At 40.8% G+C, this 15,944-nt stretch overlaps 1 protein-coding gene across 4 annotated transcripts; it reads right to left on the reverse strand.

The window, feature by feature from the left end:
• Positions 1 to 872: 872 nt before the first annotated feature.
• LOC311376256 (nuclear body protein SP140-like protein) lies at positions 873 to 15,317 on the reverse strand. 4 transcript variants are annotated; one of them, XM_084488160.1, is made up of 17 exons: positions 15,113 to 15,317; positions 14,520 to 14,694; positions 12,413 to 12,604; positions 11,855 to 12,028; positions 9,595 to 9,711; positions 8,861 to 8,994; positions 7,770 to 7,808; positions 7,610 to 7,646; positions 7,263 to 7,415; positions 6,247 to 6,363; positions 5,772 to 5,911; positions 4,934 to 5,002; positions 3,802 to 3,929; positions 3,300 to 3,408; positions 2,641 to 2,715; positions 2,267 to 2,407; positions 873 to 1,700 (listed from the first exon to the last, which is right to left on the reverse strand). In XM_084488160.1, exons 1-17 carry the CDS (start codon positions 15,254 to 15,256, stop codon positions 1,617 to 1,619), a joined length of 2,028 nt encoding a protein of 675 aa, XP_084344286.1. In that variant the 5' UTR covers positions 15,257 to 15,317; the 3' UTR covers positions 873 to 1,616. The 4 variants fall into 4 exon arrangements, with proteins under 4 accessions (XP_084344286.1, XP_084344285.1, XP_084344284.1 ...); XM_084488159.1 differs by having other exon boundaries at positions 4,934 to 4,999; positions 11,855 to 12,067; XM_084488158.1 differs by having other exon boundaries at positions 11,855 to 12,067.
• Between the last annotated feature and the right edge of the window lie 627 nt (positions 15,318 to 15,944).

Below are 15,944 nucleotides of genomic sequence, written 5' to 3' on the forward strand. Positions count from 1 at the left end.
CAATAACGCAAGCTTGCTTAAAGCTCCCATTTGATGAAAAGACTAGACTGTGTCGGGTTCTCTGACGAACTCTTGTATTTCCACAACGAGACTCGTAGTGGGGGTTATCTCAGCCATGGTTGAGAAGGAATTGGGAAGGAACCGCGACATGGAGGAGGAAGGGATTGTTGCCCGCTGCCTGCTGCCCGCCGCTGAGGCACCACCGCCGGCAGTGGAGCCCCGCGGCGGTGGTGCCTCGGCGGCGGGCGGCAGGCAGCGGGGCTCCAGCGGGAGACAATCGCAGGCAACAATCCCTTTCTCCTCCATTTCACTGTTCAGTCTGTACTTGAGATTGACGTGGAAGTGGAAGAACCAGAGACGTCGGAGAACCAGATGCAGTCGTTTGAGATTCATATGATCCGGAGGTGCACACAGCTTTTGGTCATGATAATATATATTATATTATATAGATATCTCTATATAATATGATATTATTTAGATATAGAGCTCCAGGACTCCCGCCGGAGCACCCGGAGTGTTCAGTGTTCCACTGTAAACACTAGCGCATGGTACCGTAGCCACAAGCTGCTCAGGGCCACACCCCCACCCTCCACCTTGACCCGCCTCTAAAAAAACGGCACGTTTGAGGAAAGTTCATTGTGGGACTGGCTCGTAGTGGCTGTAATTCTGCACCAAGGCTGAATTTCTTGAACGTCTTCAAATACTGTATTAGGGGCCCACTAACACCTATATATAAGCATCGATAAAGTAGCATGCCATGGGATATTTAAGCCAGAACCATCATCGACTAATTGTCCAAACGTATATTTCATATGTTGTAGTATAGGGCTTCATGATGCCTAATCTTTTGTGAGACTTAAACTGTTAAATAATAAAAAGAACAAAGACATTTATTGAAAGCAAAACATAACACAGCAAATTGCACACAGAAACATTGTGACAGAAACAAGTGTTAGGTGTCTCCTTCTAGAAGCCAAGCAATGCTATTGTATCCCATTTAGCATCCCCATCCTATCAATGGAATGTCCTCACAATTATCCTGATAGATGATTTGACTATTAAGTCGATGTCGACTAAATGTCTTTCTATCGAAAATTCGTATTGTTCAAGATTCAAGGTCCCCCCTAGCACACTGAATACACTGACATGATGGAATTAAAGAAGCCCTTGCTTCTAGAGATTAAGCAAATACTTCTTCCTGAGATGTTGAAAAGCTCCAATAGCTATATTTACAGTAGGGCTGTTAAAATTAGCACGCTATTAACGCATTAACGCAATCTTATTTAAAATAGATTAATAAAAATGAAAGCATTAACGCACATTCTCTTATTATTTAAGGTTTTGCTCACAAAACGTAAACTTTCAACTTTCAGTCACAGTAAGTGACTGCCTGATTACAACTGCAGTAAGTGACAGTCTGCTTACAATTCCCAAATCTTCAAGTTCAAGTTTCATATTCAACCCACACTGAGTGAGTCAATAAAACTCCCTCAAGGTCACTTGGCCTAGTTTTTACTTAATAAGTACATTTGGTATGAATGATAATGTGTCATTCAATTTGATAATCTCATCAATCCAATACTACGTGATTAATCGGGATTCTCTGCAATTCTCTGCTATTGGCTGCGGAAAACCTTTTCTACCTCTTGTTCATAGAACTCTTTCAGTTTGACTCCCATGTCCCGGAACTCTGGGTTATTCTGAAAAAAAAAATGAAAAAAAAATTATATGTATGCAAATAGAAAAACAAAAAAGTCAATAATAAACTTTATTTGTAAAAATTAATTAAAGTAAAACAAAAAAATCGACAACATTACCAAAGACCTTTAACATGCATGGCAAAAATAACTACTGAAAATGGCCGGTAGTAATGCCGCCTACGAGAGAGAAATTAGATGTATTTTCTTTGTATTTGTACCACGTTGGTCATTTTAATGTCGATTTTAAATGCTTTTACACTTGATTACATTGCTGATTTCATCCAGTCACCAATGTATGCATTGCACGGTCTTGTTGTGCGTGCAATACAATGTAAAGTTTTGTTGTTTGTTTTCGAGCTGGTTTGCTAAAGAGGCTAATGTAGCTAACAATAACAATGACTAGCCAATGACTGTTCTTCCCCGATGCCCACAAAGACAAACGGGAACGCTTTAAGTGCTACAAGCCAGGAAATTACATCACAAGAGCAACTCGGGCGGGCAGTGTACGATGCATCTCGTATGCGGCATTATTTGTGAGGCGGGAGGGCGGAGTCCTACTCACTAACCTGGTTAAATTGATCACAGTTGGAGAAAATGAGTTGGATATCGGTTAATAACTCTCCGATGGTGTACTGCTGGTCTAGGAGCTGCTCTGTGATCTTGTTCAGCCACATAGGAGTCTCGATTTGAGAGCGGTATCCCCTCACCTGCAGTGAGGGAGGGAGGGAGATCAGAAAATCTTTCTGATTTGGTTCAGTCAATCAATTGCCAGTATGTTTGTTTATATCTGTCTGCTAGAGAGTTGAAGAGGGAGAGAGGGAGGGATGAAAGCAGGGAGGGAGTTAGGGAGCGAGGGACAGAGAGACAGAGCGATATCATATACATACACAATAGAGAATATGATAATAATATAATGTGGAAAACAGTGATAGAGACTTACATGGATGCATGGATCTTGTACAAAAATGTGATCCTTGTCTGCATTGTACAGAGTCAGGAGCAGGTAGTGGCACTGCTGTTAGGGCACAAAGACAGCTTTGATATTACAAATTCCGATATGAATAGTGTAATATTGGTGGTTTGAAAGGTTCTAGGTTTGTTATAGGTTCTTAACATGTTATGTTGCTATTTTGGACATGCACTAAACACAGCTAAAATAGCCAACTTTTATTTTAAACTTTGGGATGCAGCAGATTGTTTTATTTTCCTTATTGCCAAATAGGCTACATTTATTGAATATGCTGTTGCTTTACTGTTTGATGGAAATCTATATGATCATAACAGGTTTTGTTTGTAAATTGATGTTCAAGCAATGTTTTGATATGGATTTGAGACAGAGTTGTTGACCCTGTGTGCGAATCGGTTTTATTTTCCATATTGCCAGGGACAAAAAAAAGGCTGGTGCCAAACCTTGATCCTAGGTGGCCACATGTCTTTAGCACCAACAAATAGGCTACACTAGCAGGGAGCGCTAGCAGGACGAGCTAGTGCTTAGGGATATTCAAGGACTTAGTGTGAAGAGTTAGCATGGGAGCTAGAAGAGAGTAAGCATGGAAGCTATGATAGCTAGCAAGAGGTAAAAAGGACCAGGGTGGTTACCAGCATGTGGTGGGAGACAGGACGCATGAGCGTCTCTTCTTGCGTCATTTGAGAGCGATACTCAGTCATCTTCCAGATGCAGAACGTACACATCCAAGCACTGTTGTCCCTTTTCTCACACAAAAACACACAGGCACACATACACACACACAAGGTTAGAGTGTTTCATTTTTTGGGGGAGGCAGTGTGTTTGTGTGCCTGTGTATGTGTGTCAGTACGTGTGTGATTACGTGTGTTGGTGTGCTTTTGTGTGTTTGTGTACATGTGCATGTGTGTACGTAGGTGTCCCAGCGTGTGTGTGTGTGGCTGTGGGTTTGTGTGCACATGCAAATGTTGTGTGTGCGCTTGCACCCCATCCTATGAACAGTGATATCTTAGCTTGTCGTCCCTGAGTGTGTGTGTGTGTGTGTGTGTGTGTGTGTGTGTGTGTGTGTGTGTGTGTGTGTGTGTGTGTGTGTGTGTGTGTGTGTGTGTGTGTGTGTGTGTGTGTGTGTGTGCTCACTGCAGTGTAGAGGGGTCCACCCGGGGCAGGTGACACTCTGGGTGGAAGGAGCGTGGGCAGTGGTCACACATCACCAGGTTACCCTCACTCCGACACACAAAGCACTCATCATCGTTCTTCTGTCCCTCCTGCACACACACACACACACACACACACACACACACACACACACGCGCACGTGTCGTGCACACACACACGAGTGTCGTTTTAGGTAACACTTCTGATCACAAATGGTCTGATGTGTTTAATAAAGTTTCAAATGGTTCATCATCAACCATTTGAATAAAGTAAAACTATTGGAAAATGTGAAAGTGGTAAACAGATGGCTAAACTAAAGTGATATAGTACGACTATGTCTAGTTGTACGTTGAGCATTAGTTTTATAAGTAGTATAAGTAGTATAAGCATGATAGCATGAAGTAAGCCTAACAGAAGTAGTACAGGTATAATGCATAGTATTATCGGAATGATACCTTATAAGTAGTATGATTAGTAGTATAAGTAGTACTAGTGTGATACATAGTAGTATTGGTATGATAACTTATAAGTAGTAGTATTAGTATGATAGTATGATGAGTAGTAGCATTTGTTATCTGTTATCCAGCATATTGTATCGTAAGTTGTATCGTATCGTATTTAAATGACCAGAAGTAGAATAATATTGGTATTGGTATGATAAGTAGTTTAGAGTATTAGTACTATTACATTTTTCAAGTACATTTAGCTTCTACCGAAGCAGACAACCAGCATTGTATGAAGAACCTAGCCTAAAACTATAGACTTGTTCTTAAAAACTACAACTCAGACTTCTATAAGTTGGCCATGGGCATGCTCAAAAGAAGGAGACAAACATGTGGATGTCCAGTATGTGTCTGTCCTCTTTAGTATGTGAGGTTATTCTTGATTTAAAAAACTGTATAAAATATGATTCATCATTTTAGTAGCAGTAGAATTGGACGTCTCAGAGAATTGGCTGACGGCTTTGTCCTCCCATTGACTTCCATTATATTTTAAAAATATGCTAATAAATAAACATTGCTATTGCCAATTGATTCAGTGTACTTGTATTTGGGGGCCTTTTATTTCACCATCAAACATGTTGCGACTATCTCCAACAGACAGAGGGACTCACCAGGGCTTGAGGGTCTGGTTGGCACAGCTGACAGACACATTGCTCAGAGTGTAAGATCAAGATCATCTTCTGGAAGGATCAAGAACACACTCTCTCAGATATATGAGGGTATGAATGATACTAATATGAACTCACACCTAAACCCACAACTATTCCATATTTTATATATTTTGCTGCAGGCGCGCGTACACACACACACACACACACACACACACACACACACACACACACACACTTAAAAACGACTTAAAAAGTTGTTTGTGGGCTGTATTCTACATTAAGGAACAACAACTGGACATGACTTTAGAGCAGCTTTAAGAATTGTTTTTTTTTTGTATTGTTCCGTCATTTTATAATATTATCTTTTTACGTGAACTTGGGGTAGTAAACGGTAATGAATAGCATTAGTTAGTGCATTGCAACTAACCAAAATATAACTATAACACTTGTTGTAATGCTATAGTAAAAAAGAGGCCTTCACAAGGCAGATGATCAGATGGGTATTCAAATGTTACACATGCACACACACACACACACACACACACACACTCACGCAGGCACATATCGAGGACTTAATGTTATATTGTAGAAGATTGAAATTAAAAAAATGTCAGTTCATTCTCTATCTATCACCGAATGAGGTAACACAATGGTTATTAAGTCTGTGGTCCTTCTAATGCAATATTGTGAAAGTTACGAACTAGGTGACAACATGTCAATGTTTTTACTTTTATATGACCTCACAAAACATACAGAGGTCCTAACCTCGGTGACCTCAATGGAAGATACGGGCCTGTGTGTGCACACACACACAAAAAGTGAAGAGAAAGTGTGTTACCTCAATGAGACTGCTGAGCGGCTGTCCTTCCCATTGGATGTCCCTCCTCCAGAGGGCGTTAGGCGCTGCTGAACCCTGCTCCACGAACTCCACTGGACTCAACCAGTGGTCCTCTGTCCGAATACTTTTCCCACACCTCCCTGGAGAAGGAGGACCTTCAGCCATCTGACTATGCCCAACCAGACCAAAACTCACCTCACTTTCCTACAGCGTTCATAATGCCACATGACATTTAACAAATGCCAGGAAATGCATGATCATAATCAATATGTATGCATTTGCCAAGTCTTTTTTAAATAAGCCAAATTGCATTTAATTTCCTATATTTTGGCCCAGGAAGACAACTGAATTACAATATTTCAAAACTATTATATGTTCTCAATGCCAACAGACAGGCAAACAGGCAGACAGATTGGCAAACAGGAAAAGGTAGATCGACCCACAGATAGAAAGAAAAACAGATAGACCCTGATACCTGAGGCGAAGCGGCGCTCGTGCAGCATCCCAGTCAGAGCTCCACATGTCACTCTGAACACCTTGTGGCCGACCCTGGGCCCCTCGTCTGTCACTTGCTCCGGATTATCTCCTTGGTCTGCACAAGTCAATTCCATGGGGTTCAATGGGATTGAACATGAGGTGAACATGAGCTTCAATGGGCCTTAACACCATGACCAACATTCTGAAACATTCATTAACATCCACATTTGCCTCAAACAATGTTAGGCTTACAGCCCATGTAAATAGTTGTGAAATAATGTTCTTGTTGTTCTTTTAATTGTTTGTTACTCTGACCGTTCTGTTTGATATTGTGGAAAGGATGTTAGTGAATGATTCAGAGCATGATGCATTTTAAATGGCATCACTTTTGGTCTTGTGTCTTCATTTTTCTTAAACAATTTAAAAAAATAAAAATAAACGGGAAAATTACAACCAATAGCTTCAGTCATTGAGGGCAAAAATAGGCCCAATGATTTGACCAGATTTTTTAGTTTTACAAATCAAGAGTAGGCCTGATTTGACTAATTGGCCTTACATCCTTTCCTTCTGCCCTTGTAGTCCAATAGAAGCTGCCCACCAGCTTTTAAAGTACAATGCTGCCACTGGTGGATTTGTATCAATTTTATTCACATAATTATCCCTCCCTGCTATTTCATAGATCACCAAAGCACCCTGAAACAACTTGAGTCTCAAATACTTATGCCACCATACGCCACTAACATTGCAAGCAGGCCAATGGCAACCAAGCGCACAGTCCTTCCTCCCTCACTTTAAAAACCACCAGCCACCACTGGTCGTAACCATGGGGATAACACAGCCCCCCTCTTTCCAAAAACAGCTTAAATTTTTTTTAAGGCCTAAAGTTTCGATTATTGGATTTGAGACTTTTGAATGACACGTGGAAGCCCTGTAATAGCTAATAATCATTGCAATATAAATGAATACTACAATAGTGGTAATACATTTGAATGTGTCCATATGTAGCACTGTCACCTGTATCGGACCTCTGGGTGCAGCAGTCTTTCCCCTGCACCTCCTCTTCGTCCTCCTGGCTAACCTCGTCTTCATCCGGGTTGGCCTGCAGCTCCTCCTCCCCCCCCTCCTCCTCTTCCTCCAGCTCTTCCTCTGTGTCAGAGATAGCTGAAACTGACAATAGAAGAAGAGCTCGTGCAATTGTTTGGTTTTAAGTTGAAGACCTATTCATTATCAACTCTGGTCATATTGATAACATGCTTTGACTGTTCTCAGCCTCACCTGCATTTATCTTAATAGATAAATGCAGTAAAAATACCTGTACAAGTAAAATGTAAAACAAATGTAGCAGAATAACTGCAACAAACCGGTGTTTGAGCTGCAGGGGAGCGTCGATCTCTTGGCCTAGACATGAGAACAAACAAGCAGAAAGAGGACAAACAGCCAAGCATGAATCCTGAGAAAACACAAAGCAGCAATCCAAATAATTTAACGGTAACACCCCAGGATTGATTTATTGAAAGTTACCTTGCTCTTATTATATCCCGGGCATTTCAGGTGTCCTTGCTGCAATGGGGTTGTACAATACACACACACACACACACACACACACACACACACACACACACACACACACACACACACACACACACATTAAGCTAATGGAAAGAGGTGCCTCATATAGGAGATAAACTCCCCTATGTCTAAACAGGCTGGGCTGATTGTGTTAGGTAGCCATTTGTATATACAGATAAGTTGTTGAATCTAGATTCAAACACAGTTGTAGAATCTAGATATTATAAACAGAACCAGTAATTGATCAGTAGTAGTTTGCTCGTGCATGCGTGAACTACTTTAAACCTTACACCCAACTCTCTTGCCCCCAACACCTTGTTTGACCTCATCCCTGCTCACAACCAAAAATGTAAAATATTCTGTAAAATATACACTTTTTTTTCATTAAGTGGTGGCTTTATTGCTATTCAGGCATAGGTGTCATCACTTTCTACTCACTCGAGTCGCGAGTCCATATCTAAATGAGTATTTGAATATTATATTATATTATTACTATTATATTAATTATCCTATGTTTTTAAAACTGCATTTAAGTCGAGATTTCGAGATCCATACTCCTAACATCACTAAATCACTTCTGTCAAAAATTCCTCATGTGATAGATTTAACCATTGTTTGCATGAAATGGTAATAAACTTTAGTTTGGGGGTATGGTTCCACTCCTTTATGGTGTTCCCTGCTGTAAGATTTAAAGCCAGACATAAAGATGTCAGATACAGCATACCAACATTTGACAACAGGGAGCACTAGACAAATCCTCCATGTGGTACATCAGATATCTCAACCCATTATGTAGATGACATATAATACAGAGCAGAACCAAAGCAGGTGGAGGCTGGGGTGGTGGTGAGCCAAAGCCATCACAGCCCACTTTACTTTGAAGCGAGTGTGTGGGAGGTGAAAGGTCTTAAATTGAGAACCTATCTGTGTATGTGTGCTTGATTGGACAATGTCTGCTGTCAATTGATAACGCGGCACGTGACTATAGGGTCCTTCGTCACCTATAATCATTTGTTTTAGGGTTTGGTTTTCCTTTTAAATACCTTCAATAGCTTTTCTAACGTGGTGTCCATGCAATGGATACTCTTCTTCCAGTTCTTGTATCTGAGCTTGCCGTTCAGCTTCTCAAACTCGCAGGGCGTGTACCACTTTTTGCTCCTCAGGATGCACGGCTCTCCTGAAACCACAGAGACGGTGATGAGGTAAGAACTGCTTGAAGATGGGAAATAGGTTTAAAAAATAAAACAGAACTTAACTTTGCATTTCTTTGTTTGTGAAACTCCTCTAAACTGCTTTTAAATCTCTGGTCTGCTCTGTTTAACTTGAAGAGACAAATGAAAACCCCATCTTGTTTGGTTTTTCCCTTTCGTCCTGTTAGTTACTGTTTCCAGTGTAACCAATGTCTTGTCTTTTTTTTTTGTTTATTTATTTTCAAATCCAAGCCCTGCTTTGATATTCAACATTTCTAATTAAACCATAATAATTCATCTTTAAGGTTAACAATAATACAGAAATAAGTTCAACCATGAATCCCCTAGACCCAAGAGGAAATAAGGCTTTTGCTCCTTTAAGGTGTAGTTGTTAGTTCATTTATATATTATTAGTTCATTACCTCAAATGCCACAGTGAAAACTTCAATACCAATTCCTTCACATAAATAACAAAACATAAATCCCATTGCTGTGTTTCTGTACACAACTTTGTATAAACTCAACACTTGGAACAGGAATAAAATGATCACAAATTCCAGCCTCCAATCAGGCTATTACCGGCTCACCTTTTTCCAGTTTGGTGCGGGACAGCGTCCCCTGCTGGCGACCACAGGTAACAGGCAGGTGGTGCCTGTAGAAATCCCACTTCCAGATCTCCGCATTTTCCCCCTTTGGCAGAGAGCCTAGGCTCAGGAATATAATACAAAATATATTAATATATTCAGGGTGAAAAAATATGCTTAATGCAATGATGCAACCACTGTCTCTCTCTTAGAAGTGGTACTTTATCTCAAAGAGACAAACCTGGCAGAATGAATGTTAAATACATAATTTCAAGAGAGGCGAGTGGCTTGCACTGTACATTAGACCGGATCCAAGGTATTTCAACCAATCAGGACACAGTATTAAGCAATGCATCACAATGCCTGCCTCAGTTATGTTTCAGAGGGGATTTATTTTCTTTAACAACATGTTGTGAATGGTCAAAATACCTTGGTTCTGGTTATGGATTTCTGGACTGGTTACTCAAAATGTGTACCCAAAGTACACCTAAAGTACAGATGTGTAGGCTTGAGCTTTTAAAACAAATGTGCAAGCCACTAATGTGCAAGCTAAAATCTGGATGAACAGGGCTTTTTTTTCTTGTGTTGGGTTCAACCAATCATGTTGCTGGAGACAGGGATCTGTAAGCGCATAATTGGCAAACACAAACTCGGCTAGCAGTAGTAAACGGTATAGTGTCTATAAATATTTCAAATCAAAACCATTTAGACTGCCACTTTAGAAATCCCCTTCTGAAAACTTAATCTCCTCACAAAATGAGTTTCTGTAGTAAATCCCTTACGAGGCATAACATGCAGTTTTTGATTTCCAGCACATGCTCAATGCTGTCTCCCCCCTAGAAGTTCTGCTATATCACAGAAGGACTGCAGAGTCCAACATTAGGCCTGAGACATCGCCTCACTCTCACCTATTCACACACACAGGGAGAGTGGGGGACAATGTTTACTCTAAATGAATGACAACACGATCAGTGAATCAGGGTACATATTCCCCACAATGAACACTAATCAGCAGGTGATCTCTTTAGTACTTAATCCCTCCCTCAACCCAAACACCGTGCACAATTGTGTGAACATAAAACAAATACCAATCAGCACTATAATTGTACTGTACAGTACAGTTAGAAAGTTATGCCAGTTTATTTTTATGCCTATTGTTACTTAACCTTCATTGGTGCTTTGTTTATGCCACTATCCCATTAAGCAACATTTGCATTCTTAATTCCCACTGCAAGTTGTTCCTCGCCCCTTTACTATTGGGGTTAAGATAGATTTACAGTACAACATAGTTCAACATTTTCATATCTGTCGGTTTTCCCAACGCTGTGTATTAAGGGCTATACAAACAAAGGGGACTTGACTTAATAAATTCCTTGGAGTTGCCTGAGAAGAACAGTGTCCCTGCTGGTCTTCCCGGTCACAGAAACTCCTACGTTTACCTCTCTCCCCTCTCTCTTTCCCCATGAACTTGTCTTCCGAGAGTCCTTCCCTTGTAAGTTTGCCACTAGTGAGCCAATTATGAGATTCTAACAGTAAGGAAAGCAAAGCCAATTAGTTATACATTTTCTTGGAAATACTCAACGTGCTTATGTTTCATTAAATGTTCTACTTCAAAAAGAGAACAGTCCTTAAACATATTTAGGGATCCACCAATTCCACTTTTTCTCAGACCAAGTACAAGTACAAGAACAATTCAACACACCGTACCGGTATACAATAGGTTTCCGAAAAGCTAAACTTTCTCTTTGACGCCGCAGATAACCGCTACCCAGGCAGAGCTCCACAAGTCCACACAAACAATGCCGCCGGTGCAGCTTGGTTGTGACGCCATTTGGGCCTTTTTGGGAGAATGGCAAAAACATAGTATTTCTCCCCCTTTCGCTCTAAATTGGGGACTTAGTTCAGTAACAGTTATAAAATGGCATCGGTTAATGTGTTTACCATCATAAAGGACAAATGTTAGTGGAATCGGGAGGTTGTATCTAAGATTTTTTATGAGTACATTAGCACTGTATCGGGCTATAATCTGAGTATTGGTATAGGTATCTGTGCATCCCTAAGCCTATTAGAACAACCCCCCCCCTCCACACACACACACACAGACGTTATATGAATAGTAATAATGTAAGAATATCGCTTTCACCTACAATTTTTTTTTTTTAATATTGGTTCTCTTGAGGCTGTGTATTAAGGGCTTTACAAATAAAATGGACTTGACCTTATAAGGGATTTCACATAAGCCAGGTGGTGAGGGACAGCCTACCAAAGGTTGGCTTCATGAGTTTCTTCTTCCTTGGAGATTCCTGAGAAGAAGAGTGTCCCCGCTGGTCGTCCCGGTCACAGAAACTCCCACGTTTACCTCTCCCCGTTCTCTTTTTCTCCAGGAACTCATCTTCCGAGAGTCCTTCCCTTGCGTGTTCGCCGCTGTCCTCATCTTCTGAAAACGTGAAGGAGCCTGGGGTTTGATAATGAGATTCTGACAGTAGGTAAAGCAAAGCCAATTAGTTCTCTATTTTCTTGTAAATACTCAATGTGCTTATTGTTTCACTACATTTTCTAATTAATAAAGAAAACAGTCCTTTAACACATATTAGGACAACCCCCCCCCCCCCCCCCCCCTCCCTCCCCCTCCATACACACACGCACACACAAGTAATACGATTAAGTAATACAGTTAGAACATCAACACTTTCATCTACAAATCCCCATCAGTTTTGTTTTTTTAATATCTGTATGTATTATTAGGGGCTATGTATTAAGGGCTATACAAATAAAAGGGACTTGACTTAAGAGGGGATTTCACAAGATCAGCCAGGCCTACCAAAGGTTGGCGTCATGAGTTTCTTCTTCCTTGGAGTTGGCTGAGAAGAAGAGTGTCCCTGCTGGTCGCCCCGGTTGCAGAAACTCCCACGTTTACCTCTCCCCCCTCTCTTTTTCTCCAGGAACTCATCTTCCGAGAGTCCTTCCCTTGCGTGTTCGCTGCTGTCCTCACCATCAAAAAACTGGAAGGAACCTGGGGTTTGAGAAGAGCTGGGTCAGATGACTAACAATATAGCTAGTGAGCTGATTCTGAGATTCTAACAGTAAGAAAAGCAATTAGTTCTCCAATAATTTCCAATCATTTACTTGGAAATACTCAACGTACTTATCGTTACATTAACTTTTGTACTTTAAAGGACACAAACACGCACACAAGTAATACGATTAAGTCATAAAGTTATAATATCATTGCTTTCACCAATAAATCCACATCAGTCATGGGTCACACTGAGCTTCAACGGGACATTCATCCACAGCAACGCCAACACCCTCAACCTACAGCAGCAACAACCACATCTCCCTTCCATGCCCGTAGAGATAAAAAATTAAATTAGAAACTAAATACAACTGTATACAAAATCAGAGTTTGAGAATTTGTCTGAGATAAGTAAATGCTTAAACATGCACCGTAGCAAGCCTATGTTGACTTTGAGAGTCGGATCAACGACAGTGAGACTTCAGCAACAGTCATTGTCAAAATGACCAGCTTTAGCTGAAAAAGCCTTTCTTTCTGTTCAGATATTTAGCCTATATTTTAGATTGTTAACTTGTTAATTTAATCAAAACAATTAAAACATTGACTGTTCCACAGACGAGATGGACATAAGGACCTTTTAGTTTATTTCACCTAAATCCTTGCATTTTAGGCTACTTGGTTTGCAGTGGTATTGAGTTATAGTTTTATGTTCTGCAGGGCGCTGAATCCTAAGATTGATTCTAATTTAGGCTCTGAGTAGCCTAGGTACACATTTTATGTTTCCATTTTTGAAGCATGACATTAATGTAGGGCCAGTGTTGGGGGTAACGAGTTACAAAGTAACGGATTACAGTAACGTAATTTCAGTTTATGACTTGAAAGGACAAAAATATTCGATTCAAATGCACTCTATGCCCAGGCGACAGGCGTCTTTCAACTGTCGCAACCCAGATTTAGAAAAATACTAGATAAAATACCTGCGACGCGCAAGCCAACATCCGACAGGAAAACATTATCCCATTACCTGGACAAGTGTTATTCCGACATGGAATCAAAGCTCAAAATAACTCCCTGGATCCCTGGATCATGTGTCCACCACCGCGGACATTTGGTCCGCCAACAACAAAAGTTACTTAGGAATGATGGTGCACTGGATAGACAGCATTAGTTCTAAACGTGAGAAGGCTGCTCTTGCCTGCAAGAGGGTGAGAGGAAGACACGATGTCATAGCTTGCAAAATAGATCAGGTTCATTCAGCCTTTGGACCATCGCATAAAGTAACACCATGTGTCACCGCGGCTTAAGTGCATTTCTGTTTTAATTGTAGGGGATAATGTTTTTATATTTTTATTGAAAGTGAAGTAATAAGTAGTGAAGTTACTTTTCAAATGCAGTAACGAGTAAAGCAATTTACAAAAGTAACTAGTAATAAGTAACTAATTATAGGCTATACGTTGCCTCAAAGTTACCTCATTCTTTTCTAATTCACTCTCTGATTTTTTTAAATCCTCATATTTTGCTCTCATTAAATAGTGAATAAAGTGCCAAAAAAGTTAGTCAGTGTCAGTCCTCTGTGTAGTACACCAGGACATAATAGTAGTCAGTAATTGCCGACCATGCCGGCTCCAAGGAAAAACAATGAAAGAGGGAGATCATTTTAAATCTAAAAACATGGTCAAATGCACCAGAATGCGGAAAATTGCATCTACTTCTTTCTAAATGTTGCTACTGTTGCTAATGCTACTGACACCCTTGTATTGGTGCGTACACGGGCCGGGCACAACCCCCACCCCACCGCCCCTCCAACAAAACTGAATCCCCCAACTGAAAGCCGAACCCCCCCCCCCCCCCCGGACCTCAAACCCTGGCTCTGGCCCTGCTCCCTTCACAATATCCAAAGCAGGGTTCTGACCGTCGAAGAGGCTATCTCGTAGCCGCTTCAGAGTGGGGTACTGGGTCATCATGATATCCTTGAAGACGCAGGTCCAGAACGGCTTGATGTTCCAGGGTCGCTCTTTCTCGATCCAGTCCAGAAGTTCATATACGCTCGTCTTCATTTTGTCTGTGCTCTTTATACGGATCACCTTCTGGAGATGGGAGGAAGAAAGGTTTTTAATAAACATCAAGGAGGTATGAATGAAGTAACAGATTTCTTCGTGGATTTTTTAAAGGTAGTGGAGCTTGTCACAAACTGTAGTATGAGGGCCAAGTTAAAGGGCAAGTCAATTAGTACATTCCCGCCTTTGTATGTATTTATGTAGGCCTATTTACATTGATCCCCCCGTTGTTTTGTCTTCAGCAACTTTATTGGTTGCTTTGACATCGTTTGGCCTACAGTAAAACATACCATATTACCTATATTTATATGTTACGATATAATGGATTGTGATATGAATTACTTATTTATATTTGTAATCCAGCAATAGGGGATTTCACGTAGCCAATTACTTTTGCGCGCAGAATTCAAATGTGTTGCGTCCCACAGTCATGGCTGGGGTGTCTCACCCTATATCTCTCCTCAAGAATGAGATTGTGGTCCCGCAGATGGTTTATAAATGTATGCGGCTTATCCATGCAAGACATTTCTGTCTTATTGCGTCGGAAAAACACTTGAAGTTCGTCTTTGTCAAGGAAATCCAATGGGTTCATTTTGAATACTATACTCCGTCCCGTCTGCAGTTACAAATATGATAACCATTAGACACGTATCTACGTAGGCTATGTACTCACAAACGCATAACAACAGGCAACCCGTGAAAATATGAAAGGAAAGGAAAATGAAGTTATTGTTTCCGGACTGAAATCACAACTGGCGCGAAGCCGTTTCAGTTCCTGTTACGCGGTGATGTTTCGAAAGTGAAACTTGGAGGCGTGATTTATTCAGAAGCAGCCAGGGGGCACCCTTGCGTAGGCTACACGCACGCACGCACGCACGCACGCACGCACGCGCACACACACACACACACACACACACACACACACACACACACACACACACACACACACACACACACACACACACACACAGTAGTATATTTATATGGATATTTGCTCCCTGTAAGATTTGCATGCGCTTCATTGCAGCGGATGCAGCGGATTTAACTGCTGTACTAATATTACCCCATTGAACACTTGGGATGTGTGCCAAAATCTCAACCCGGGGCAAAAGTCCTGAAAATGACCACAATAGGTGACACTATTATCACACTACCGGTGAATGGGACATTTCTTTTCCTTTATAGATATCCTCATACATTTCTACCAGATTAATCTTCATATTAAGAGAAATACTTTTTGTATTACACTTTGTCTAAAAAATTAAATACAATATGCTAAT

This window comes from Micromesistius poutassou (genome assembly GCF_964030765.1).
Source record: "Micromesistius poutassou genome assembly, chromosome: 1".
NCBI lineage: Eukaryota > Metazoa > Chordata > Actinopteri > Gadiformes > Gadidae > Micromesistius > Micromesistius poutassou.